General features: G+C 41.7%; 1 protein-coding gene across 1 annotated transcript in view; it reads right to left on the bottom strand.

The window, feature by feature from the left end:
- Positions 1–2,121: 2,121 nt before the first annotated feature.
- Positions 2,122–26,756, bottom strand: part of SLC22A16 (solute carrier family 22 member 16) — a 52,409-nt gene continuing 27,774 nt past the window's right edge. Inside the window, exons 3-8 of the mRNA XM_015137583.3 lie at positions 24,199–24,316; positions 19,551–20,082; positions 16,061–16,188; positions 13,198–13,307; positions 8,527–8,626; positions 2,122–2,493 (exon numbers count right to left, since the gene is read on the bottom strand). Coding sequence (XP_014993069.3) covers positions 2,284–2,493; positions 8,527–8,626; positions 13,198–13,307; positions 16,061–16,188; positions 19,551–20,082; positions 24,199–24,316 — 1,198 coding nt within the window. The 3' untranslated portion in view covers positions 2,122–2,283. The remainder of the gene's footprint in view (positions 2,494–8,526; positions 8,627–13,197; positions 13,308–16,060; positions 16,189–19,550; positions 20,083–24,198; positions 24,317–26,756) is intronic.

Raw genomic sequence — 26,756 nt, forward strand, 5'->3', positions numbered from 1 at the left:
TAAGAAATACATTTCTGTTGTTTAAGCTGACAATTCTGTGGTATTTTTTGAATAGCAGCCCAAACTGACAAAGACAGTGGGCATTAAAAATGTAAAGAAATGCCTCAACATTCATATGTTGAAATCTCAACCCTCAGAATGCAACCATATATGGAGTTGAGGTCTTCAAATGGTGATTAAGTTAAAATGAGGTCATTGGAGTGGAGCCCTAATCCAATATGACAGATGGTCTTAAAAGAAGAGGGAAAGATACCAGCCAGGGGTGTGTATACACAAACAGATGACCATGTTAAAAGACAGCAGGAGGGCAACCAGCTGTTAGCCAGAGAGGTGTCAGAGGAAACCAACCGTGCCAACACCATGATCTGGAACTTCCAGCCTTCAGAACTATGAGGAAATAATTTCTTTTGTTTAAGCCACTCAGTCTGTGGTATTTTGCTATGATCACCTAAACAAACTAACAGAATATAAAAGTAAAGTCAAGAAAGTGTTGCCAGGCCTGGTGTCTCACATCTGTGTAATCCCAGCACTTTGGGAGGCTGAGACGGGTGGATTACCTGAACTCAGGAGTTTGAGACTAGCCTGAGCAACATGGTGAAATCCTGTCAAAAAATACAAATCCTACAAAGAAATACAAAAATTAGCTGGACATGATGGCAGGTGCCTGCAGTCCCAGCTACTCGGGAGGTTGAGGTGGGAGGATCGCTTGAGTTCAGGAGGCGGAAGTTGCAGTAAGCCCACTGCATTCCAGCCTGGGGATAGAGCCAGACCTTGTCTCAAAAAAGGAAAGAAAGAAAGAATCAAATGTTAACTAAGAGGAAGAACTTTAATGGCAGTAGAAAAATAGGCTGAGGGAAAAGAAAAAAGAGACAAAATAAGAAATGAGAGAAAAGCTCAAGAAATGTCTTCCTCCTTTTTCTCCATAAACTCCTATGTATGTTATTTTCTTTTATAAAGGGAGAAAAGTTTTTGGCTTTATTTTTCCTTTGTTAATGGAAAGACCAAGTGAAGAACTAAGCAATTACCCAGGGAACTAAAGTCATATAAAAAGTCAATAATTCAGGTTAAATCCCTCCTTTTTTCCCCCTTGGCAATGCTTCTTAAACTCACAACATCTATATAACTGCCTTCTTTTACTTGCCTCTGCCGATAATGCTAATATTTCACCAATTCAAATGCAGGATATAAGACATACCACCCTATAGCAAAATCTCAAGAGCAACGAAAAAAAAATGAACTTATGATGAAACCACAGTAAGGAAAAACCCAAAACCTATGGGAGACTGACTGTAAATCTGAAATGCATTCTTCCACAGATAAGAAGATGACATAATTTGCAGTTGAAGGGTCCAGGATATTAATGTTTTTGAAAAATTTTGAAAGACTATGGTTTAAAGTAGAGTTGGGAAAAAATGTATAGTAAAAAAACAAAAGAGTAAAGTCTTCATGTAAATTACTTTTTTAAAGGCAAGAATACTTACAAACATTTTCACACTGGCAACAAATCCAGATGGTGCTTAAAGTCAGTTTCCTGGATGATCTGACAACTGAAAAAGGTTGCAGTGGGTTAAAAAGTCACGGCCTCTCTGGTCTGTAAAGGAGACTTATAGGGAGAATTTGGTAACTTTGGGACAATAAGGACACCAGACTAGAAAGCTCACTCTTGGACACTGGCAGGTATGTGTCCCTTATCTGGACCAAACACAAGCACGACTGTCTGCACATTCAAGCCTTCTTGGCTCAAGGTTCTGGGAAGCAAGACATCATTTTCGTAGCTCTGATTTTTTTATGGTTTAATTGTGAAGGTAAGCATTTTTTGAGAGGGCATTTCTGAATAGCACTTGTTTTTAGAGCTATGATTTTCCTAAGAGGGGAAAAAATATCAGAAATAGAATCTGCAAGGAGCTTTGTCAAAAGAAAAGCATTCTCACATGCCCCCTACTTTTGGGAAGCCGTGGAGGGGTGGCACTGGTGGGATAGAAATAGGTGAACTCCCTCCGGCATGCATGGTAGGGGGTGGTGGGGAAAGGCTGAGAATCAACGACATAGAAAAGCAAATGCGGAAAAATAGTTTTGCAACAATAAGAAAGCAGTTTTTAAAAATGAGAATTTTCATCTTAGTTTTTATTTCTTTTATAACATATTTGCTTTAAAATTTTCTTACAAAATTTATTTAAAAGACATATAAACAACATATGGGAGATGAGAATAAGATTCCTCTAATACAAAGGCATTAGGGTAAATAATATTTCAGGTGCTAGACAGCACGCATGGCACATTTATTCACCCAAGACCAGAATCCCTGGGGGTAATCGCTGCTGTTTTTTCCAGCCCACTATTATTAGTTGTGGGAAGTAATTTGCTTGAATTGCTTTCATTCTCTGACTCCAGTTTTGCAGCCTCCTCCCAAGTAGTTGCCAGCTGTTTCCCAAGGGTTTCTGGAAGCTTTAGTGTTAACACTCCACTCAGGAAGGCCATAGTCCCAACAAACAACTAGAAGGAATTAAAAATAATGATAAGTGACACATCAAGAAAGGAACACACCCTTCGGAGAACAGAATTTCCTAACTGTTTTCAGAGGGTAATGCAATTGAATTTGACATAACAGTTGTCACTGTGATTACTCAGTGAGACCTTTGGTTACTTGTGCTGGACTTCGAGTTCTTTTCGTCACCAATGAGGCTTAATCTCATCACTCACTCATTCATTCATTCATGAGCCACCGTGGAGCGCCTATTCAATTGCCAGCTACTGTCTGCATTATTACTCCTGAAGGCGCTGTCCTAGGAGCTGTGGTCACAATGAAAAAAAGACCCTTGCCCCATCTTTCCAGACCCCAGAGTCTTGCGGAGGAGACAAGCAACTGAGCCCTGGGTTAGGACATGTCACGCGTGTCTTAGTCAACCCTGTCCCTGCCCCAATAATCAGTACACTATCAGAGTTCAGTAAATGATAGGGAATGAATGAATGAAAACAGGTTTCAATCAACCGGAATCTATGGAATTTGGGGGAAGCTAACCAGAGGCAGTGAAAACAAATTGCCACTTTATGGGGGAGGGATCCATATAATTTCCTATACAGTTCGGTATGATTTCTTTATTTTCCAGGTTTTGACACATAAAAGGCAGCCTTTTAGACTAGCGCCAAGGCATTTGCTTTTAAAAATGCAGGTCATATTAAAAATTAAAGTCTGCATATCTATTCTCTGTTTATCATCATGAAGATGCTGGGTGGTTTTTATTAACAGAGCTAAATCTCATGCAATCTGTAAAAACACAATCCATCCTTACTTAATTTAAACTCCTTTAGCAAAATATATTTGCTGGAAAGACCCTATAAAAATAAATTGAGGTATGGCTTTTCTCATAAATCTACACGCTTGGTATGTTTATAGCATCTGAGAATGAGAATCATAAAATACATAGAGCAAATGTGAAGCGATGCCAGATCACATCCATAACAGATGAGACTTGGGAAGGCAGTCTTTTATTTTGTTTTGCAGAGCACTGATAACCTAATTCTTAGAAATATATGAGTAAGCTTAACCCAGAAGCAGTAGCGGAATTACAAGTGACATTCCAAAGGAATTTAAAAGACGTTTTCTGGTCTCTCAAGACATGGCAAGTATATCCAGTGATCTAGAAACCCCAGAAGAGCCCTAAGTCAGGGTCTGAAAAACACTGAGTAAGTCTAAAAGCAAAATAGAATCAAATGGAAGATCCAGAACAGAATGGAATTTTTCTTCTTAGCTTGGTAGTAAGACTAGTCAGGCAGTAAACAAATCATACCTCTCCACCTCCTCCTCACTCCTGCTCCCCTGACAGCTCCCCACAAGCCCACAAACCCCAAACCAAACATCGAAATAAGTCCCCCCTTTCCCACCCCTCCCTCCTCCGGCCAGGCAGATCCTTTCACGCTCTCCAGACCCTATTGCCTCTCACCTCCTCCTCAGAGATCTCCCTCCATCCATGGTCCAACCTCCTTCTCACAGATTTTTGATCTTTTCCTTTTTGCTGGCTATTTTCCCTCAACAAAAAGTTCTCAAAGGGCCAGGCATGGTGGCTCATGCCTATAATCCCAGCATTTCGGGAGGCTTGAGGTGGTGGATCACCTGAGGTCAAGAGTTTGAGACCAGCCTGGCCAACATGGTGAAACTCCGTCTCTACTAAAATTACAAAATTAGCTGAGTGAGGTGGCCCATGCCTGTAATCCCAGCTACTTGGGAGGCTGAGGCACAAGAATCGCTAGAACCCAGGAGGCAGAGGTTGCCATGAGCCAAGATCCCGCCACTGCACTCCAGCCTGGGCGACAAGAGCGAAACTCCGTCTCAAAAAAAAAACAGTTCTCAAAGGCTGGGTGCAGTGGTTTACACTTGTAATCCCAGCACTTTGGGAGGCTAAGTCTGGCGGATCTCTTGAAGTCAGGAGTTCGAGACCAACCTGGACAATATGGTGAAACTCTCTAAGAAAAATACAAAAATTAGCCAGGTGTGGTGGCACGTGCCTGTGGTCCTAGCTACTTGGGAGGCTGAGGTGGGAGAATCGCTTGAGCCCAGGAGGCAGAGGTTGCAGTGAGCTAAGATTGCGCCACTGCACTGCAACCTCAGTGACAGAGACCTGGTCTCAAAAAAATAAAAATAAAAAAGTAAGGAAAAAGAAATGTTCTTGACCCATTTATAATCTCCATATGCATATTGCCTGGGTACTTGGCACCTGCTACCTGTGTGGCCTTGGACAAGTTACTTAACCTCTCTGCTCCTCAGAGTCCTTTTCTGTAAAATGGATGAAAGGATAGTATCTGTCGCAAACGACTGTTGAGAGGATGAAATTAAATGTAAGCTCTCATTACTCTGTGTGTGTGTATATATATACGCAACATATATATATATGCGGTGTATATATATGCAACATATATATGCAGTGTGTGTATATATATATACAGTGTGTATATATATATTCTTAGCGTGGTAGTAAGACTAATCAGGCAGTCAGGTTCAAGTGATTCTTCTGCCTCAGCCTCCCGAGTAGCTGGGACTACAGGCACATACCACCACACCTGGCTAATTGTTGTATTTTTAGTAGAGATGGGGGGGTGTCACCATATTGGCCAGGCTAGTCTCGAACTCCTGACCTTGTGATCTGCCCGCCTCGGCCTCCCAAAGTGCTGGGATTACAGGTGTGAGCCACCGCTCCTGCCTTACTGCTATGATATATTGAAAAACAAGATGTTTCTTAATGTTCCATGATTACCACTGTTGTATCTTTTAAATCACCACACCTGGCATTTCCCCACTCCAGCCCTTCTCTTCGGGGCTGGTGATGATTTGCTCTCCTGCTCTTCCCACCAGACTGGACATCCCTCAAGACAGGCTATTTCTTTCATCTGCTCCTTAGCACCTAGCAGGGTGGCTAGTTCAAAACCAACACTCAGTCAACATTTGCCAAATGAGTTAATGAACACACAAAAAGCTAATTAACGTGTCCACCTTTTTTAGATTACTAGAAAATAATGCTTGATAATAAAAGCATCAGAACGAGTGATTTTTCATGTGCCTCTTTTCAAAAGAGAAAATATAAACATCTTCCATGTTTATATGAAACACTGGATCCCCAGGCAGTTTGACATCCATAAACAAGTTTAATGGGAAATTTGATTTTTTTTTTTTGACTCATTACAAACAATAGGCAATACTCGTTAGATCCAAAGGAAGCACATTCACAGACTACTCCCACAAATATACACCACACCTGGCGGCCAGAGACTGTCTTAGAGAAGGAACGGGCTACTCAGGGCCAGGCTGGACAAGGAGCTGACTGCTCTGTGCTCGTTTTTGTATAGATTGTTTGTTGGACCTTGTGTAAAAGGCAAGGGAGCATGGTATTTGGGTTCAAATCCCAGCTCTGTCACCTTTAAGGTGTGTGACCCTGGGCTAATAATTACTTTCTGTCCATCAGTCTCCTCATCTGTAAAATGAAGAGAATAACAGCATCTGCATTACATGAAGACTAATTTTTGTAAAGCACTTTAAAAAAGAGCTTGTGTAGCCAGGGCATGGTGGTTTATGACTGTAATTCCAGCACTTTGGGAGGCCGAGATGGGCTGATCACCTGAGGTCAGGAGTTCGAGACCAGCTTGGCCAACATAGTGAAACCCCATCTCTACTAAAAAATATTTTAAAAATTAGCCAGCCTTGGTGGCACATGCCTGTAATCCCACCTTCTTGGGAGGCTGAGGCAGGAGAATCGCTTGACCCGGGAGGTAGAGGTTGCAGTGAGCCAAGATCAGACCACTGTACTCCTGCCTGGTCGACAGAGCAAGACTCTGTCTCAGAAAAATAATAAAAATAAAAGGAGCTTGTTTAAATATCTGTTAAATAAAATTAGAGATCCCTTCTAAGTCCGTAGTCCTTAATTGAGCCTTAAAGATATCCATTAAAAAATATTTATTTGGTTTTATTTTTGGTAATTAGCTTTTATAAATTTATCTATTTTATATTTGCATGTTTCAACTGATTATTTTAATAAACATTTTTCCATTTTATCTTTTTTTAAAAAAAATAAGGAAAACAAGTGCTAGCACAAAGGCGATTCTTCTAGAAAAGTTCATGACCTAAAAAGGGTGGTAGACTCTCCCAAAACACCTCCCACACAGCCCATATGGTTTCTTAACCTCAGAGTCAGCCTGAGAAAGAGGCTGGGCTCTAACACCCCAATGGCACATCCAAGCGCTTTACTGAGCGCCAGCTCCGGGGACGCGGGAGACACTCATGCCAAGTCAGTGATTCCGGAAGAGCAGTATGTGTACCTGCTGTGTGTACAAGGCAGCTCCGGGGGATGCCAAGCACTGTTTTATTACTTGTGAGATTATGTTGGTGTCTTTCAGAAAAACACATAATTAGTATAACACCCATGACCTCACTGATATTATTGTTTAGGACAAACCTAATTTCCAAAAGTCAATCTATTTGATCTAAAATAGTAGGTGAATAACAGCATGGGTGGCACACAAGCTGAGAGAAACACTCGGCTAGGGCCAGCTGTGGGGATGCAAAATGTCCTGCTCTGCAAAGCACAACAGCCTGACTGGGGTGATGAAGACACACGTGCAAATGATAAAGCCACACTGCGACAGCAACTGTGAAAGAGGCACCCACTGAATGCTATACGGACACACTTGAGAAAAGGAGAGGCGGGGTCACTAGATCTGGGTGGCCTCCTGGAAAGAGGATACCTGGAGGGCTACTTAACAGAAAACATGAGAGAGAAGTGCTCTTTTTGGAGGGGTCATTTGGGCAGTGGCATGGAAGGGGAGGAGGAGGGACAGAGAGGAGAGGGGAACTCTTGCAGTGGGGGTGAGTGTGGAGAGGAGGGGAAGCTGCCTGAGGAACAGAATAGGGGAGCTGGGCAAGGGGTCAGTCAGGAAAGGACCTGGATAGCGCTTAGTTTGGACTTTTATTCTGACACTGACAGGGGCACTGGGTCATGGCCGTGGTGCCTTGTATGCTACCCAGATGGGGTGGGGGATGAAGAGCAAGGAGAAGACTGGGAGGCACTGGAGCCAGGCATGCAGGGGTGGTTTTGAAGGAGAATGTGAGGATTTGGTGATGAAAGAACAGGATGAATAAGAAGCCGATGCCACAGTGTCATGCTTGAAGCCACTGACCTATCCTTAACCAAAAGAGGGAGACAGGTGTCACTGGCCAGTTCTGCTTGGGAGACATTGAGTTTGTGGTGAGACGTCCAGGGAGAATGTCCATGAGGTTGGAGGAAACCCGTGCCTGGAGCCGGGAGGAGAGGGGGCAGGGAGGAGGCCGGGAGGAAATCCTGCAGACTGAGTCTATCTAAGGGGCAATCAGAATAGAGACAGGAGGCACTGGAGGGGAGGGAGAGGGAGGGTCTGCGGGCTGGCAAGTCACACCTGCCCTCCACCCATCCCGCATCTTCTTCCTGAGCAAAAGAGTCCACCAGGTGCAGCAGTGCTCACGTGCCTTCCCGGCCTCTCAGCCCCTACCTGAGGATCTGCAAACTAAGTGTCCCTGCTCTTACTCTTTGAAGCCAGGCAAATGGCTCACACTGCTGGAGCCAGAAACGGAGCCCCTCAGGTTCGGGTCAACCGAGAACCATGGGTTCCTAACCCTCTCCATTAGACACCACAGAATCTTTTTGGAGCAGGCAGCCCCCAGAATTTGCCTTGCCCAGCAGGAACTCAGTGGAAACACAGAGGCAAGGCCAGACCTGGGGGTGGGGACAGGCCTGGCTTCCAGGGAAGGGTGAAGACACGCCCTTTTGTGGCAGGCAGAGTTGTAATGAACAGCTCAGCGGTGGTGGAAGGCCACCAGCAGCCAATCACAAAGCAGCCACCACCCTACTCACCGACTGGCGAGCTGTTGGTAAGGGGGTTGTTTCTACAAACCCCGTTAGGAAATGATGTACTGGCTTTTAATAAATAACGACAGAGAAGTCGCTAATAGGCAATTAGAAACTGCCTCGGTGTCGCCTCGGGAAGGGTCTGCAAACTGAAGCGCACCTGTGGTATGAAGATCCAAACGCTGCTGAGGTCCACGGAGAACGGCGCCAGGATGCTGGCCAGGCGACATACCATGCTGCCGCTTCCCACAGCCAGCGACCTGGAAACAGAGGAGAGAGGCCGAGAGGAGTAAGGCGCAAGTGACCCGGGATTGAGGGAACTGCTTTCCGCAGCTCCTTTCCCACCCTCCCCAACGAGGATAAGGGCGGTCAGGCACCGCATTACAACGTTTCGGTCAACCTCGGCGGCCCCATGAGATTATAATAGCACATTTTAACTCGACTTTTTCTCTCTTTCAATACGTTTAGATACACAAATACCACTGTGTTAGACTGCCTGCAGTATTCAGTGCAGTAACATGCTGTGGAGGGTCACAGCCGAGGAGGAATCAGCTGTGCCACACAGCCTGGGTGTGTAGCAGGCTGAGCCATTGAGGTTTGTGTAAGTTCACTCTATGATGTTCTGACAACCACGAAATCACCAAAGGATGCATTTCTCAGAACGTATGCCCATCATTAAGCAACATATGACCATAAAAAAATGTAAGCTTGAAAATAATTTTACTGAAATTTTTCAAAAATCACAATACCTACATTGTGTGAAACAGTGGTGTATACAAGCGTGCACATAATTCAAGACAATTCAAGACAAAAAAAGGTAGGAGTGCGGAGGTAAGCCATTCTTCATCTGCTGTGCAGGTGAGGCCCTTATGTGTATTGATCCACCCTAACATTGAGAATAATAAGGTCTTCTACAGCAGGAATTTGTTTCAGGTAGGGAGTGGGAATTTGAGAGAACAAAGTGTCTGTATACCTGTGGACTATTCTATTTCAATTTTTTAGAGTCAAGGAATATCTTAATGTGCTTTTCTTTAAAGGTTACTTAAGGAAAATGTATAGAATGTTAGTAAGGAAAGACTGTCCTTTTATGTGAGTAAGTACCTCTACAAATTAATGGTGCCTCATCTTTTCTGGGTCACACACATTTATAAAGAACTGATCAAAAGTATGGCATTCTTCTGAGAAAGAAATCATACATAAGTAAAGTTTTGCATGCAGTGTTAGGGTGTTTAGGGAGCTCATAGAGTTGGTTAAAGATTTCCTGTATTAAATATTTACATATAGGATTTTTTTGAGGTCATGTACCTGAGGTTGTAAACCAACAACCAAGCCAACAAAAAAGATCTTAAAAAATACTACAACATTCATAATTGCAATGCACATTGACATTATTTGATTGGATTGTCACCGTTTTAGCATATAACATGCATTCACTCAGCACATGTGTGTCGAGAGTCTAATATGTGCCAGGCACTGCATGGATCTGGTCCAATCTGAATTTTGAACTGGGAAAATCTGCAGCTTTTCCTGGCTGAGCAGAAATCCACCTGAGAGGCCAGAAGGGTCCCATAGGACATGCCAAAGATATTCTCCCTGATTTAGAGCGACTTCTTCCCTGGGTCAGGCACAAGGGAGCCAAAGCCACAACGTAAGTTTGCAATTATGCAACTTCACTCTCTATTGCATTCAACTAGTCTCCACCATTGTCAACCTGTAAGCGCTAGAATGTAATCTGTTATGCTGCCTGTCTGCTACTGTACATCTGCACAGGGCTGCCACTTTCACAATATGATCTGAGAAGAGTCCACGCAGCCCTTACCCCAAAATACCTTCTTCCCCTCTGCTACTAAAGCTCTACCGCTAGCAACTCATCCCTTGCTAATGTTAAGCACTGTCTCCCATAAAAATTCTCATGTATTTCACTGGATATCCAAAAGGGCCAAAAGATGTGGATCTGAGTTCTGATGGGTCACTGACTAGCCAGGTGCCTTTGACCATGACCCTAATCTTGTGTGAATCCCAGTTCCACAACCTGTAAAATGGACAGAAGATGTATTTATTATTAGACTGCTCTCCCAAGCACTCTGGGTGACCTAGAGGGGAAGTAGGAAGGAAGAAGAAAAACTCTACTCTCAGACAACTTGGCTAATAGACAATTACATAGGGAGTTATTCCTCTGCTATTCCATACCCCTGGTCACATATTAGTCTGATAAACTTTTTTCTTAGATATATGTGTCTACCTATCTATCTATCCATTCTTCCATCCATCCATCCATCCATCCATCCATCCATCCATCCATCCATCCATCTAGATATCCATTAATCTATCTACAGCCAACACAAATGTACTTACCCATCCTGGTCCACAGGGCTGCCTGCCCTAGCATTTCAGCAGGCAGGTGTGTGGGCATGGAAAATTCCTAGGGAACGATTTATGCTATCTCTTGACTAATGGATTTTCCAGGTCCTACATCCCTCCTGCTTGTGGAGACAAGGAGGAGGCATCTCTGGGCTGGTGTTATATGGACTTATCTCTACAGAAAGTCACTTGCCTTTCACACTTGTAACACATGACAAATAATATACTCCTAAAAGGGATGAACCCACTAGCTGAGCAGTTAGATTTTTTTTAAAGTTTCCTGTGAAACACCTTAATATCTTATTTGTTTATTTGTTGCCATTAAGATTGGGTCTTTAACAGGCTAAGAAATTATCCAAGCTCACTAACAAATTTTTTCCCTTAGAAAATGAAAACTTCTATTGATAAAGCAGGTGTTAGGAAAATGCCACTTGGAGGATTTAAGGGAGGACTGCAGATAGGAAACTGTTATGGAATTTCACAGAGGGAGATCTGTGGGACAAGCATCTCTTGGCAGCAGTGTGACCCTAATCACTATTTACACTTTAAAATACAGGATCATTTTGAAAAAAAGAGTCAAAAAGTCTGATGGGCCGGGCGCTCATCAGTAGCTCACACCTGTAATCCTAGCACTTTGGGAGGCCAAGGAGGGTGGATTACTTGAGGTCAGGAGTTCGAGACCAGCCTGGCCAACATGGTGAAACTCTGTCTCTACTGAAAATACAAAAATTAGCCGGGCATGGTGGTGTACACCTGCAATCCCAGCTACTCAGGAGGCTGAGGCAGGAGAATCGCTTGAACCTGGGAGGTAGACGTTGCAGTGAGCCAAGATCACACCATTGCACTCCAGCCTGGGCAACAGAGTGAGACTCTGTCTCAAAAAAAAAAAAAAAATCCAATGGAGAATCAGAGAAAGGATCCTTTCCCTTTATAGCTGGGGTCCCAGCTGTGTGTCTTGCAACAGGTACTTGATCTCCCTGCTCTCAGCTGTCTTATCTAGACACAGGGCTGCAACAAGAACTGTGGTTTACAAAGGATGCACTGTTAAGGTCTGGAAGTTCTGCTGCAGCCCCCTGGAGCAAGAAGGCAGGAGCACTGGGGGGATTCCAGGTACCCAAAAGAGCTTCCATAAAGGACCTCTGTCCTCTTCACCACATAAAGAGTTTTCAGGTAAAATGTGTTTGGAAAAGCTTTTTAAAAGCCTGAAAGTTCCTGAGGTTCCCAGATCAGTGGGAATCACATCAGACATCCCCAAAGAGGTGGGGTGGAAACTTGAAGTCACCTGCAGACTTGTTAAAAATCCTGAGTCTCGGCCAGGCGCGGTGGCTCACGCCTGTAATCCCAACACTTTGGGAGGCCAAGGCTGGTGGATCACGAGGTCAGGAGTTCGAGACCAACCTGACCAACATGGTGAAACCCCATCCCTATTGAAAATACAAAAATTAGCAGGGTGTAGTGGTGTGCACCTGTAATCCCAGCTACTCTGGAGGCTGAGGCAAGAGAATTGCTTGAACCCGGAAGGCAGAGCTTGCAGTGAGCCGAGATCACACCACTGTACTCCAGCCTGGGCGACAGAAGGAGACTCCATCTCGAAAAAAGGAAAAAAAAAAAAATCCCGAGTCTCATTCTTGGATTGATCCAGCAGGTCTGGTGTAAGGACCCAAGACTGGTATTTTTTATGAAATGCCTCAATGATTCTGATGAGCTGCCAGCTTTGAGAACCTCCAGATGAGGTAATCTCAGGGAGCCAATGATTACTGATGTTATGGGCTGAGTTGTGCCTCCCAAAGTTCAAGTGTTGAAGTCTCAACCCCTTGTACTTTATGATGTAACGGCATTTGTAGATAAGGTATTTAAAGAGGTGATTAAGTTAAAATGAGGCTGTTAGGGTGGGGCCCTAATCCAATATGACTGGTGTCTTACACGAAGAGGGAGGGACATCAGTGGTGCACACAGAGGTAAGACCCCTTGGGGACATAGCAAGAGGGTGCCACCTGAAGACCATGGAGAGAGGCCTCAGGAGGATCCAAACCTGCCGACACCTTGTTCTTGGACTTCCAGCCTCCAGTACTATAAGAAAATAAATTTCTATTGTTTAAGCCACCCAGCCTGTGGTATTTTGTTACAGCAGCCCACGCAGACTAACACAATTGGCATCAGAACATGGAGAGACACATCCTGAGAAATTAGTTTTGAGTCAATACAGAGACTCAGTGGAAGTCTACGGTACTTGAAACTTAAAATGTTTTTGGAATAATAGAGTGATATTTCAAAATAATTTGTTTAATATCCTCGCTAATATGGTACAAAGCCTCAGACTAAAAATTAGTATCAGCATGTCATTTTCCCATCTCAGAGATCCAGGTTACATCTATGAAAAAGAAGCATTTACATTTAAAGGCCAAATACAATGAAATGACACACAAGTGAAAGATAACAGGAAAACAACCAGAAAATAATTCATCCTTACCTTACAATGGTTGGATACAGCTCAGCTGTATAAAGATAAATGAGGCCAAACGCTGCCCCAATGGCAAATTTTCCAACCATAGCTGCCACCACACCCAAAATATAATGTTTCTGAAAAAAATTTAGCAGAATAGATCATCACAAGTAATATTTTTAAAGGAAAATATAAAATCTTTAAAATCACTACTTAAAACATTCTAATTCCTTCAGTATTTTTTCAGAACAATGAAGAGCCTTATTTTTCTGTTTGAATATATTAAACTCTACACACAGTCTGAGAAAGCTTTTCATCTTTATGAAACGTAGAGGAAAGTTTTAGTGTCTCTCCTCCCCATCCACTTTGGAGGGTTTGAACTGTGATAAAAGCCAGTTGGGAAGACTGTTTTGGAAGGAGACACACCCAGATAGTGCTGGTGGCACCAAGAATTTCCCCACTCCTTCTGGAACTGATCCAGCAGAATGAATCAAGGAGCCATACAAACAAATTGTGGGCCGGGCCCAGTGGCTCACACCTGTAATCCCAGCACTAGGAGGCTAAGGCAGGAGAATCACTTGAGGCCAAGAGTTTTAGGCCAGCCAGGGCAACATAGCAAGACCCCATTTCTACAGAAAAACAAAAAAATTAGCTGTGTGTGATGGTACATGCCTATGGTCCCAGCTACTGGAGAAGCTGAGGCAGGAGGATCATTTGAGCCCAGGAGTTCGAGATTACGGAGAGCTATAATCACAACACTGCCCTTCAGCTTGGGTAACAGAGTGAGATCTTGTACCTATTTAATCTATTTACTTTAGAAAAAAACAAACAAATAAATTGTGTCCTTTGTGGCAGTAATCCCTGGCTTATAAATTATCTTCAGAAAATAATTTGAAAGTGGTAACTGAACTAGTAGTACAGACTTTTTGTTCATTTGTTTCTTTGTGACTGATACATTCCTCAACAGCAAAACCTTTATCTCCACCTGGGTTTTTATTCTCCCTAACATGTTCCACTTCCAAAGGTAACTAACAAATACACCCTGTATTCTGAAATCTCCCTCCTCCCCCATCTGCCAGCTGGACGCTGAGACCCAGGGTGGCCTTGGGGCTGATGTGTTAAGGACGGCAGTGCCTCTGTCAGTCTGCATCCCTGAATGACTCCATGGACCCAAACACCCACTCACCACTCCCGCTTTGGCCAACTAGGTACAAATACATGGAACTTTCTATGAGCAGGTAACAAACATCCTTTATGTTAAGTCACTGAGATGCTGGGATGCCTCTATTAAAGAGCTAATGTCACCTTAATTACAATTGTAAATTAAATTAATTAACAATTATTAATTAAATTAATATTTGTATTGTGTTGACCTTATCATTTGGGGAAAAATTTATTGGAAGGGAGATATTTGTGGTTGTGGGTTAATGCTCTATTTCTAGAAATCTCCTCTTTTTCATCTTCCCTTTTACTGTAGAACTCAAAGGTTCTGGTGTTCCCCAACTCTTCACCAACTTAAAGGCAGCTGTCATCTACTCAACTACTATTAACTGCAAACTACTTTTTTAAAGGTGTGGATGAAGTTCCCTCGAATTAGCAGAGACCTCCTTGTCCTGAGTAGTTTTATTGCATTCAGTTAGTTGGTATCAATCGCCCGGAAATTTCATTACATAAAATATTTGGCTCACCGATCCTAATCATTAAGTAAAGTGCTACTATAAAAGGAAGTCACTCGTTAGCTTAAATGAAATTTCAAACGATATGCAAAACTTAAAATGCTTTGCTCTAAATGTTGATATACTATTGCTTAATGATTATATAATCACAGGAGAACATTAAATAAAATATTTTAAGTACTGTTATAGTGACACTTTCCAAATCAAGAATTAAAATACAGGTCTGAAAACATCTTTTCTCAGAAGAGGGGAAGCACTTCTGGATGCAAGAGGTATTTTGCGGGGATGCAGTTTGCCAAAATATAGGAGTGTGGAAGTCATTTCAGGAATTTCTTGGTAGTGTTTCTCACTAAGAAACTGTTTTTCAAAACAAGCTCCTTGGGGTGTGTATGCATACCAGACACTGGAAACTACTAATCTCCTGCAATGAAAAACAGTGTATTGAAACTCTAACAGTCATGAATATCTGACTCATATCCTTCAGATGTCTCCATGGCTGCCTCCCTCATTGAGGGTTCTGATCACATGTCACCTCCTCTGAGAGGCACACCATCCTCGACCACCCTAGACAAAAGAGTACACACGGGTCCCATATGCCCTCCTGTTACACTGATGGAAACTGGCTGCGCTGTGTGTTCCCAGCACCCGGCACATAAAAGATGGTGGATAAATGTTTGTTGAATGAATAAATGAGTGAATGTTCAGTATGATGATGCTGGAAAGTGTGATCGACTTTCCTCACACACGATTATTTCATTTACAAAATACAACACTGGTCATCTCTGGGAATTGGGATTATGAACTTTATATTTTTTATTTTTTGAGATGAGGTCTCACTCTGTCATCCAGGCTGGAGTACAGTGGTGTGATCAGAGCTCACTGCAGCCTTGAATTCCTGAACTCAAGCCATCCTCCTACCCTCAACCTCTTGAGTTGTTGGGATTATAAGTATGAGTAATTGCACCCAGGTTAGGTTTTTTTTTTGTTTTTTTTTTTTTTTACGTGTTTCTCCTTAAATTTTCTAAAATGAACATATATTACTTATATAACAGAAACAGAATGTTTTAAAGAAAACATATTTTTAAATATTATATACTCTGTCGAAATCATACTCTGAATTGACCTTCATACTTAACTGTAATAAGCTAAATTCTTCCCATCAAACTGTCACAGTATAACTAACAATTCCCTAAATAAAACATAAGATAACTCACGTGGGGGATCACCATAACGACACCACAGGTCAGTGCGCTGCAGAAAAGAGAGTAGGCCAGGACTGTTCTCCTCCCGACCTTGTCCATGGCGATGCACACGAAGGTGTAGGCGGGAATTTCCACTACACCTGTCATTGAGCAAGCAGCCCTCTATAAGGTTAGGCACCCGACAGCATAAGGGGACCCCACCTTCTAACCCACTACCCAAAAGGCATAAGCAGCCCTCTCCTCACTTCCAGGGCCTTTAGAAACTCTCTAAGGATCCCTGCGAGGCAGCCAGCCCTGCCACTTTTAAACTCACTGCAGTGGAGATGAGCGTTTCCTGTGAAATGCTCTAATGCTCATAATCCTCCTCGCACCTGCAAATGGCACAAAACCAGAGCCCAAATTCCCACCAGGCCCAAACCATCTCAGGAGATAAAAACTTGTTCAAAAATTTCACAGCAGAGAACTATTGAGCAGAAGCACCCATCTGCAACAATACTAGTGGGAAGGGTACTGACGTGAAAAATCCAAAATGGTAGATAATATAAAACCATGTGTGTTTGTCTTTGGGAACATTTTTGTATTTATGAGATTGCCCAGTTTTTTTGAGAATTTATGTCTTTGGCAAAAGTAAAAAACTATGTCACGAAGATCTAAACTTCTAGCCTTCCTAAGCTTCCGCAGCCACACTCCACACACCTACCATTGGCCACTCTGTTCTAGAGATACTGCACCATCTCAAATTGTCATAGAGCATGAGTTTGAAGTTAAGACAAGCTCTTTCTATAAACTTGTTAGTTTGCTTCAAAAAAAAAAAAGAGTAAATCTTTTTTTCTTAAAACGACTTCTCTCATAATTCCTGCTGAGCTATAATAAACAAAAGCAGATGTGTCTGCTGAGGAAATCAGGAAAAAAAAAAAAAAACTAGATGTGTCATCAGAGCACCTTAATGAGATGGCACGATGTCTATGTATAAAAATTTAGAAGCAAGATGTTTTGAGGATCATATAAAATACAGGCAGCCTACATAGAAATAACCAGGAGTTAAGACTAGATGGATAAAAAGAGGTTTCTAATATTTCTCTCACATTTTAGTTCAAATGTGGTTTATGCTAGGAGTCACATCTCAAGCTATCTAAAGTGATTTAACCTGCCATTAAAATGAAACAGGTATGACAACAAAAATTATAGTTGCATGTATTTAAAAGTTATTTTACCAACTAAAATTTATAAATTAAGGACACCTGAAGGTTGAGAGATGCCAGATAGCCCAGGCATATTAAATTTTAAAAGGGAAGCAACTTACAAAGAACAATATATAGTGAGTGATCTCATTTATGTTAAAATATAAAACATTTATATGCACAAATATATGGAAATGCATAGAAACAGATCTGATCAGCACAGGACTTTTGATCTGGTCCATTTTCGACCTGGGCCAGTTCACCCCTCCTTAGGCAACCTGGTGATTCCCTGCTCCCAGGAGGTCACCATACTGATGCTGAACTTAGTGTGGACACCTGATTAGCATAGCGTATTGCAGCCCAGAACTCCTGGGCTCAAGCAATCCTCCCACCTCAGCCTCCCAAGTAGCTGGAACCACAGGCACATGCCACCATGCCCGGCACAAATGCACAGAAATAGATCTGAAAGGGTGCAACCCAAACATTATAGAAGTTACCCCTGGGAAGAGCTCTGGGTTAAGGACTGGTGTGAAAAAGGTAGCAAGGAGAGAAGGCAGAAAGGGAGGAACTAAATTCTTCTGATGCATTTTTTTCAAATGGAAAATACAAGGAGTTTTCAAAAAGGTAGGATGGCAGGGTACTGTGGCTCATGCCTGTAATCCCAGCACTTTGGGAGGCCAAGGTGGGCGGATCACCTGAGGTCAGGAGTTCGAGATCAGCCTGGTCAACATGGTGAAACCCCGTCTCTACTAAAATACAAAAGTTAGCTGGGCATGGTGGCATGTGCCTATAATCCCAGCTATTCAGGAGGCTGAAACAGGAGAATCGCTTGAACCCAGCAGGCGGATATTGCAGTGAGCTGAGATCACATCACTGCACTCCAGCCTGGGCGACAGCGCAAGACTCCGTTTCAAAAAAAAAAAAAAAAAAAAGTTAATGGAAAGTGCATATTATGAAAAAACTATGCATGTGTCTTCAGATTTTTTTCTGCACTAAAAGAAATTTGTACTAACTTCTTAGAACATGTCTGAAGAGGAGCTAGTTTGAGGCACTCAGAAGAATAAGATATCAGTTTGAAAAGAGGTCCCACTAGAGCAACATGAATTCTGCTAAAATTGAAGCAAGAACAAACATTAAATTTATGGTGAAGCTTGGGTGGAAGAATGGTGAAATCACTGATGCCTTATGAAAAGGACAAGACAATATTGAAGATGAAGACCACGGGGCAGAGCATCCACACTGAGGAAAAAAATACATCTTGTTTAAGCCCTAATTGACAAGGACTAAGATTAACAGCAGAAGCAATGGCCAATACCATAGATATCTCAATTAGTCTGGCTTACAGAATTCTGACTGAAAAATTAAAGTTGAGCAAACTTTCCACTCAATGGGTGCCAAAACAGTTGTTCCCAGATCAGTTGCAGAGAAGGGTAGAACTGCCCATGGAAATTTTAAACTGCCCGTGGGATTTCTTTGGAGAATTTTAACACGAGATGAAACACGATTTTACCACTGTGATCCTGAAGACAAAGCCCAACCAAAGCAATGGCTACCAAGAAGGGCTGTGGTCCAGTCAGAGCAAAAGTGGACCAGTTGAGAGCAAAGGTCATGGCAACATTTGTTGGGGATGCTCAAGGCATTTTGCTTGTTAACTTTCTAGAGGGCCAAAGAATGAAAATATCTGCTTATGATGAGACTGTTTTGAGAGAATTAGCCACAGCTTTTGTAGAAAAATGCCTGGGAAACATCACCAGAAATTCCTTCTCCTCCATGACAATGTGCCCGCTCATTCCTCTCATCAAACAAGGGCAATTTTGCAAGAATTTTGATGAGAAATCACTAGGCAGCCACCTTACGGTTCTCATGGTGGCTCCTTCTGACTTCTTTCTGTTTCCTAATCTTAAAAAATCTGTACGCGGCACCCATTTTTCTTCAGTTAATAGTGTAAATAAGATCGCACTGACATGGGTACATTCTCAGGACCCTCAGTTCTTCAGGGATGGACTAAATGGCTGATGTCTTACAAAAATGTCTTGACCTTGACGGCAATCATGTTGAGAAAGTTTATGTTTTAGATTTTTATCTTTTAATTCCATTTTTCCATGAACTGGTTGAAGTCCCCTCATATGTACATGTGTTACAACATAATGCTAAGAGATATAATAATAATATGGTTGGCAGTATTGTTCTTGGTTTTAAAAGGCCCATTAAAAACACACTCTTTTTCTCAAATTCACACAGAAACACACATACACACACACACACACAAATGGTAGAAATCTCACTTCACTGTCAAATTTAAATATACTTTAACTACTTACCCAGGAGGAAGAGGTTTAAGTATTCATTGCCTCCTAAATTAACAGAATTCAAGGAAAAGGAGTAGAATCCCAAACTTCCCGTGAACCAAATTAGCCAAACGGTAAGCGTCCTTGTCGCAATGTTCCAGTTATAAAACAGATGTGATAGGCTGTGCTTCTGAACTTCAGTGGGGCTATTACCAACAGGACCTTGTAGGTCCAGTGATAAAAATTCCGACAGTTTACAGGAGCTTGTCCTGTTCCACTTGGCCATGATGTCAACTATTTTTTGTGCTTCTTCATATCGTCCCTCTGAGAGAAGCCAAAAAGGTGTCTCTGGGAGCACCCAACAGCACAAAACAAAGGGGACAGTCACTGTGGAGAGGATCATCTGGTAAAGCCACCAGGTCCTGACCAAGTATCCTGTCAAAGCCACCAGGAGAGTTCCAACTGCAAAAAAAGAATGCAAATGGACAGACGCCCATGTCCGAGACTTCATGCCAATGAATTCCATCACATAGACAAACCCCACCACGAGATAGCCACTTGCAACCTGAAAAACAAATAACAGGGATCTATATTCAAGATCACATTTATAACTATTGAGGAGTCTGACCCCATTGCAAATCATATATAGGCAAAAAGGAAAATGACAAAGACTTGCTTTCTGAAACCCCTATCAGATGTATAAAATGACATTCAATCCTATCTATCTTTTTTTTTTCTTATAGGTCCTTTCATCTTCCCTCATCATACCCGCCCAAAATGGCAAAACTTTAGAGATTATTTATGATATAAATGTTAGACATTGCCTTTTGTTTCATCGAAATATTCCATTATAATGTGGATGTATTTCTCAGTCCCTTGTAAATGCACACATCAAGTTATCTGTATCCAGGAGGTCCTTATTGTTAAATCCTAATTGCTAAATGGAGACAAAAACTTTACGCTAACTAGTGGTAAGAAAAACAGATTTAATCAAAATTTTATTTTGACAGACAAAGAAAAGTAGACAAATTAGACTTCATGAAAATTAAAACTGTGCATCAAAGAACACTATCAATAGAGTGAAAAGGCAACCTACAGAACTGAATAAAATACTTGCAAATCAAATATCTGATAAGGGATTTTATGGAGAACTCCTAAAACCCAACAACAACAACAAAAACACAAACAATGCAATTCAAAAATGGGCAAAGGCTTTGAATAGACAGTTCAAATAGAAGAAATACAAATGTTTACCAATCATTGAGAAACACAAATCAAAGCTACAAAGAGATACCCCCTCATACCCCTTAGGGTGGCTAATTAAAAAAAACAACAACAACCAAAATAACACGTTTTAGCGGGAATGCAGAGAAACTGGAACACATGTGTAATGTGTGATAGAAATGTATAATGGTACAGCCTCTAGGAAAAACAATATGACGATTGCTTAAAAAACAATTACAGCATGATCCAGCAATTCCACCTTTGAGTATATATCCAAAGGAGTTGAAAGTGGGGTCTGGAAGAGATATTTGTACACACCTGCTCATAGCATTATTCACAACAGCTAAAGCGTGGAAGTAATGCCCCAAGTGTCTGTCCATAGGTGAATATATAAGAAAAATGTAGTCTATGCATACAATGAATATTACGCTAAGTGAAATAAGCCAGTCACAAAAAGACAAACATCGTATGAGTCCACTTTCATGAGGTACCAGAGTGGCCAAACTCATAGAGAAAGAATGTAGAATGGTGGTTGTCAGGGACTAGGGAGACAGGGAACAGAGAGTTATTATTTAATGGACAGAGTTTCAGTTTTGCAAGACGAAAAGAGTTCTGAAGATGCACGGTGGTGATAATTGCACAACAGAATGAATGCACTTAATATCACTGAACTGTACACTTAAAAATGGTTACAATGGTAAATTTTGTGTTATGTGTACTTTACCACAAGAAGGAAAACTGGGGAAAAACTTTATTTTGAAAATATGCCTATCTTTAATAAAAATTAGATTACAATATGTGATTAGAATATAATATGTGACCATTCTTGGAATAAACAAAGAATGAGTCCAATGATGGTTTTTTGGGAGGAGGGGGCTAAGAATTTTTTCTACAAAATTATTTCATATTTGACTTCTACAGCACAAATCATAAAGTTAATTTTTGTAAAATTATTCGAGAGCACCACTGATTTCCCCAAAGGCCTCTCTTAATCATTAGATATTTGAATCATACTCTTTCAAAGGCTCACTATGTGATTATCCTTGCAGATGTTAATTTCTTCAAAAGTTAACAGGTCTCTCTCTGCCAAATCCCAACTGGCCAAATCTTGTGTGCAAGATTCAGACAGTGTTCCCATGTTCCCTCATTGCTTTTAAAGACTTTTTGTAAACACATGTCCCTTGTAATAACTGCAATTTCGCCTTGCATCAGACAGTCACAAAGAAGTGGCCTACAAGAATATTCCTACTGTCAGAAAGGGTTGACACTAGCAGGAGGCAGGGAGGTACTCGATGAGTACTAATGTATTCATAATCAGTTTAACATTTTTGTGACAACAGCTTTTATTTCTCTGTGCAACTTTGTAATGGCAAGACTCAGATCATCGGGACCCTATATCCAAGAATCCAGAAGTCGCTTTTGGTAAGTGATGCTGTTACACTAAACAAAGATTGTGATAACTTTCAAATACTATAAATTTCCCAGTTAAATTAAGCTGTAATATTTGTCCCTGTCAGGTTTTTCAATGCTAATTATTTCTCATGAGGCAGCTACAACTTCTTCTGTCACTGGATTCAGAAAATCCATATACAACTAACTCCAAAACACTGTGAATCCACTCACACCCATCCCTTCCACCGATAATACTCTACTCCTCACATCTTCTCGGATTCCACCCCATCATAGCAGCCAGAATTCCCAGAATTCCCTTTGTGCATTGCCATTGCCTTTAGGAGACAGAGCAAAATCCTGACAATCCTACAAAGCCCCACCTAACTGCCTTGACCCCTTCAGCCTTATCTATGCGTCTCTCCTCCTCTCTATTCTCCAGACATTCGGCTTTTCTTTCTAATCTCAGGGCCCTTTCATCTGCTTCTATCTTTGCTGGAATGTTCTTCTCTCACCCATCTCTCACAACAAGGAAGCCCTTGACCCTCCAGACCCTGGTGAACCCTCCAGACCCACTGCTGTTATGCCCTCACTGTCAACATTTTATTTATTTTTGAAGATGGCTGATCAATGTCTTGCCTTTCCTACTAGACTTACTGAGACAGCTGAGTCTGGTTTACTTAGCATTACACTCTGTGGGCAGATCAGTAAATGCGTTAAGTAATTGAATCTGCCTGCATCTCCCATCCTCAGAATTCTACCACAAATCCACTTCCCATGAACATCAAAGGAAATAGTCACAGAAAATTAAGGCCACATTTAAACCAACACATGGTATTTTGCAAGACTGAAACAGATATTTTCAGAAATATCCTCTTAAGTCTTCCAAAAGATGACCTTTATACTTTCTCAGTACCTGTGCCTTTGTGGAACCTTCAGTCCCACCAGAAGGTTTCTCTCATGAAATCTCACTGTACAGTCACAGAGTTATGTCCTCTGTGGAAACAGAACTACTGGTTGCTATCTTGTATTTAAAACTCTTTACATTCCTAAATATATGTATTTATTTTTTGATGAGGTACAACATCTTCTAGTCTCCTAGATTTATCTTTATGCATTTCCCTTATCCTTGGCCATCTGTACAGTTTGCTAGAAACCCTTTCTATCCATCAAAAAAGACTCCAAAACTGACACCCCATCTTGTTCTCTGAGGGGGTGCAGAGAGATTGAAGCCCTTTGCTTCTCTCTGGACCCTCAGACCATCCAACCTGCTGCTCTGCGTTTAGGAAGATCACAAGCTCCTCCTCCAGATGGAAACTTCCCTCTATTATCCTAGATCAGTGATTTCCAACCGAAAATCACCGCTGCTGTTGTTTGATAGTTAGAAATCTATCTGGAAGCCTCATTGAGCATGGAAACAGCTTCCTTGCTGGCCAGTCCATTTCTAGTAACAGTTACCATTGTAACCAGGTGCTGTACTGTGGTTGTTTATAATTAATCTCCCTGAATCCTAAGAATAATAATAATAACATGGACAGTTTACAGACTACAACCTAAGGTTCAAAGAGGATAATGAGTGTGCTCAAAGTCATACAATTAACAAGCCAATATATGACAAAGCTGGTATTCAAGCTCAAGCCCTTTCCACTAAACTCCTGTTTTTGGTAACATAAGGACCTAATGCCTTCCTGTTTTCATTCTTCTTGTACATTATACAAGTGACTTTAACCACACACCTCAAGTGTCTGTTTGTTCAAGTGAACAGGCCCTAACTAGACCAATATAATTACTCAGAAATAAAATAATGCCTCAGTAATTGTGAGATGTGGACCACATGCCCGACACAGAGGCAAACACACTTCTGCCTAGCCAGCAACAATTTTTCACTTTAATGAGTTCCATTCTAAACATAAGGCATTGGTATACTGTAGACAGATTTCTGCAGTGGAGTGGACAAAGATTAGTCCTTGATCTTGCTCACTAGATCTTAAATGAGCAAAATGAAGAGAGTTAAGATTTCCTATGAAAATACTGCAGCGGAATTAAAGAGGTAAAAAACACAACTCACCATGGCAAGAAAAAAGCGTGCAGCCATGAAGGTGTAATAATCAACTGCAAACGCCGCTGCTATTCCAAACAAAAACATGCCACTGCTTGTGGCCCATAAGACCACCCGGCGTCCTAGCCTGAAAAATAAGAGTCACACAGTGGAAGGTAGAGTTGTAACAGTTTAAACATCCACTCCAATTCATAAAAGATAGGCTTACCCATATACCTTGAATAGCTTATGTATTGATTGTTTTTCTTTTATTTATTTTGAGCAAAACATAAGTTCCATGGCTTCTTTAAAAAACCAGCTGTTCAGTGGAGAGACCTCTACCTGAGTTGCTAATATACATACCTGATCACTCTGAGTCATCCCCGCAGGACCCCTTAACCTGGGATTGGGTGAAGAGAGAGGAGAATTTGTCCTCTCCCTTCCAGGACTTTGGCTGCCTGTGGGATCATCTTCCATGCCAGGCTGGTTCTGTCCACCAAGGCTATGACAGCTCTTGCCAAGCCCCTCTAAAAACAGAGGCCTTCCTACCTTCTACTTCTAGAATAATGTGCTTACTTGCCCTATCTTTTCATAATTGATAGAGGCATCTCTTTGTTTAAAAAACAAATACTATTTCTGACAGATTTTTAAATTGTGATATAATTCAAATGCCATAAAATTCAACCTTTTAAAGTAGACAACTTGGTGGTTTTTAGTGTATTTGCAAGGTTGTGCAACCATCATCACTCTTTAATTCCAGAATACATTCATCCCTCCCAAAAGAAACTCTGTGCCTGGGAGCTGCCACTCCCTATTCCCTTCTCCCTCCAGTCCCTGACAACCACTCATCTACCTTCTGTCTCCATAGATTTGTCTGTTCTGGACATTTCCCATAAATGGAGTCAAACAATATGTGGCCTTTTGTGTCTGGCTTCTTTTCCCTAGCATTGGGGTTTCCAGCTTCATCTGTGTTGTAGCATGTATCAGCACTTCATTCCTTTTTTCTCTCTGAGTAGCACCATTCTACAGATATGCCACATTTATCTATTCATCAGTTGATCGCTCATTTTCCTCTTCTTGGCTATTACGAATAATGCTGCTCTGAACATTTATGAACAAGATTTTGTTTGAACTTATGTTTTCAATTCTCTTGGGTATATACCTAGTAGTTAAATTCCTACTACTGTATATGATAGTCATACGGTAACTCTGTATGTAACATTTTGAGGAACTGCCAAGCTGGTTTCCAAGATGGTCACCCCATTTTTCCATTCCCACCAGCAATGTATGAGCATTTCGATCTCTCTGCATTCTCCCCACTACTTGTTAGTGTCTGCCTTTTTCATTATAGCCATCCCAGTGGCTGTGAAGTAGTATCTGATTGTGGTTTTTATTTACAATTCCCTAATGATTAATGATGTTGAGCATCTTTTCAAGTGCGTATTGGCTATTTGCATATATTCTTTAGAGAAATGTTTATCCAAATTCTTTGCCCATTTTTGAATTAGTCTATTGCTTTTTTAATATTGAGTTGTAAGGCTCTTTACATATTCTGGATACTAGGCCGTTATCAGATATATAATTTGTGAATATTTTCCACCTATGGGTTGTCTCTGACAAATTGTTTAAGGCAAAAGGATATTGTCTGGAGATTACAACCAACAGATTTGCTTGGTGCAGCAGAGGATATGCAAATAAACAAGAAACCGTCATCTTCTTCACACTTCAGCCTTCTTTGCTTCTTTGCACATTAGTGGGGATTATTGGCCCTATATATGAATGTTCCCCAATTCAATTTTAGCCCTGAATGCCACCTACAACTATTTTTACCTATCACTGCCTGACCTTCTCTCCCACCTCCAGTGTATTCTCTCTCAGTAGATGAATGGCCATCTCCTGCAGAGAACAGAAACCATCAGAGAGGAAGCCCCACAACTTCCTGCTCTGTCCACTTACAACACGAACTGCATTTGCATTCAGCCTTCTCTTCCTGCCTCTCTGAAGACACATGCCCCTTTCTCTCCAAATATCATTTTGCAATCTCTGTATTGGATTGTGCCTCTTCCCACTTCCTCTGAAACCCATCACTTCTTTTTCCTTTGTTTTTCCCTCTCCTTTGACTTCTTCCATTCAGTTTTCATCACCTCCAACCAAAGACAAGAATCTTCTCTTGACTCCATTGCTCCTTTAGCCACCTTGCATTTCCTCCCTTGACAGATTTATCGGAAGGGAATATTTCTTTCCCCAACTCCTACTTGTTTCCTCAGCCGATGATGACCAGGTGCAACCAGCTTTTCTGAGCTCACTTTGCAGTCACCAGGGACCTGCACGTTGCCTCTCCTGGTCCTCTAGTGCCACTGACTGTGCCTACCCTTGGCTTGCGAAATATCCCACTCATCTGGTTCAGCTTGTACCTCCTTGATGACCCACCTGCCTCAATGCTGGCACTCCCTAAAGTCCTCTGCTGCACACTCTGCCCTTGCAATTTCATCCACTTCCCTGGCTTGGATTCCTAAGTATAGGCTATTAACTCCCCACCCACCATCTGGCCCCAGTTGCTCTTCTCCACTTTAATGTCCTGTAGAGCT

Source organism: Macaca mulatta, chromosome 4, assembly GCF_049350105.2.
Source record: "Macaca mulatta isolate MMU2019108-1 chromosome 4, T2T-MMU8v2.0, whole genome shotgun sequence".
NCBI lineage: Eukaryota > Metazoa > Chordata > Mammalia > Primates > Cercopithecidae > Macaca > Macaca mulatta.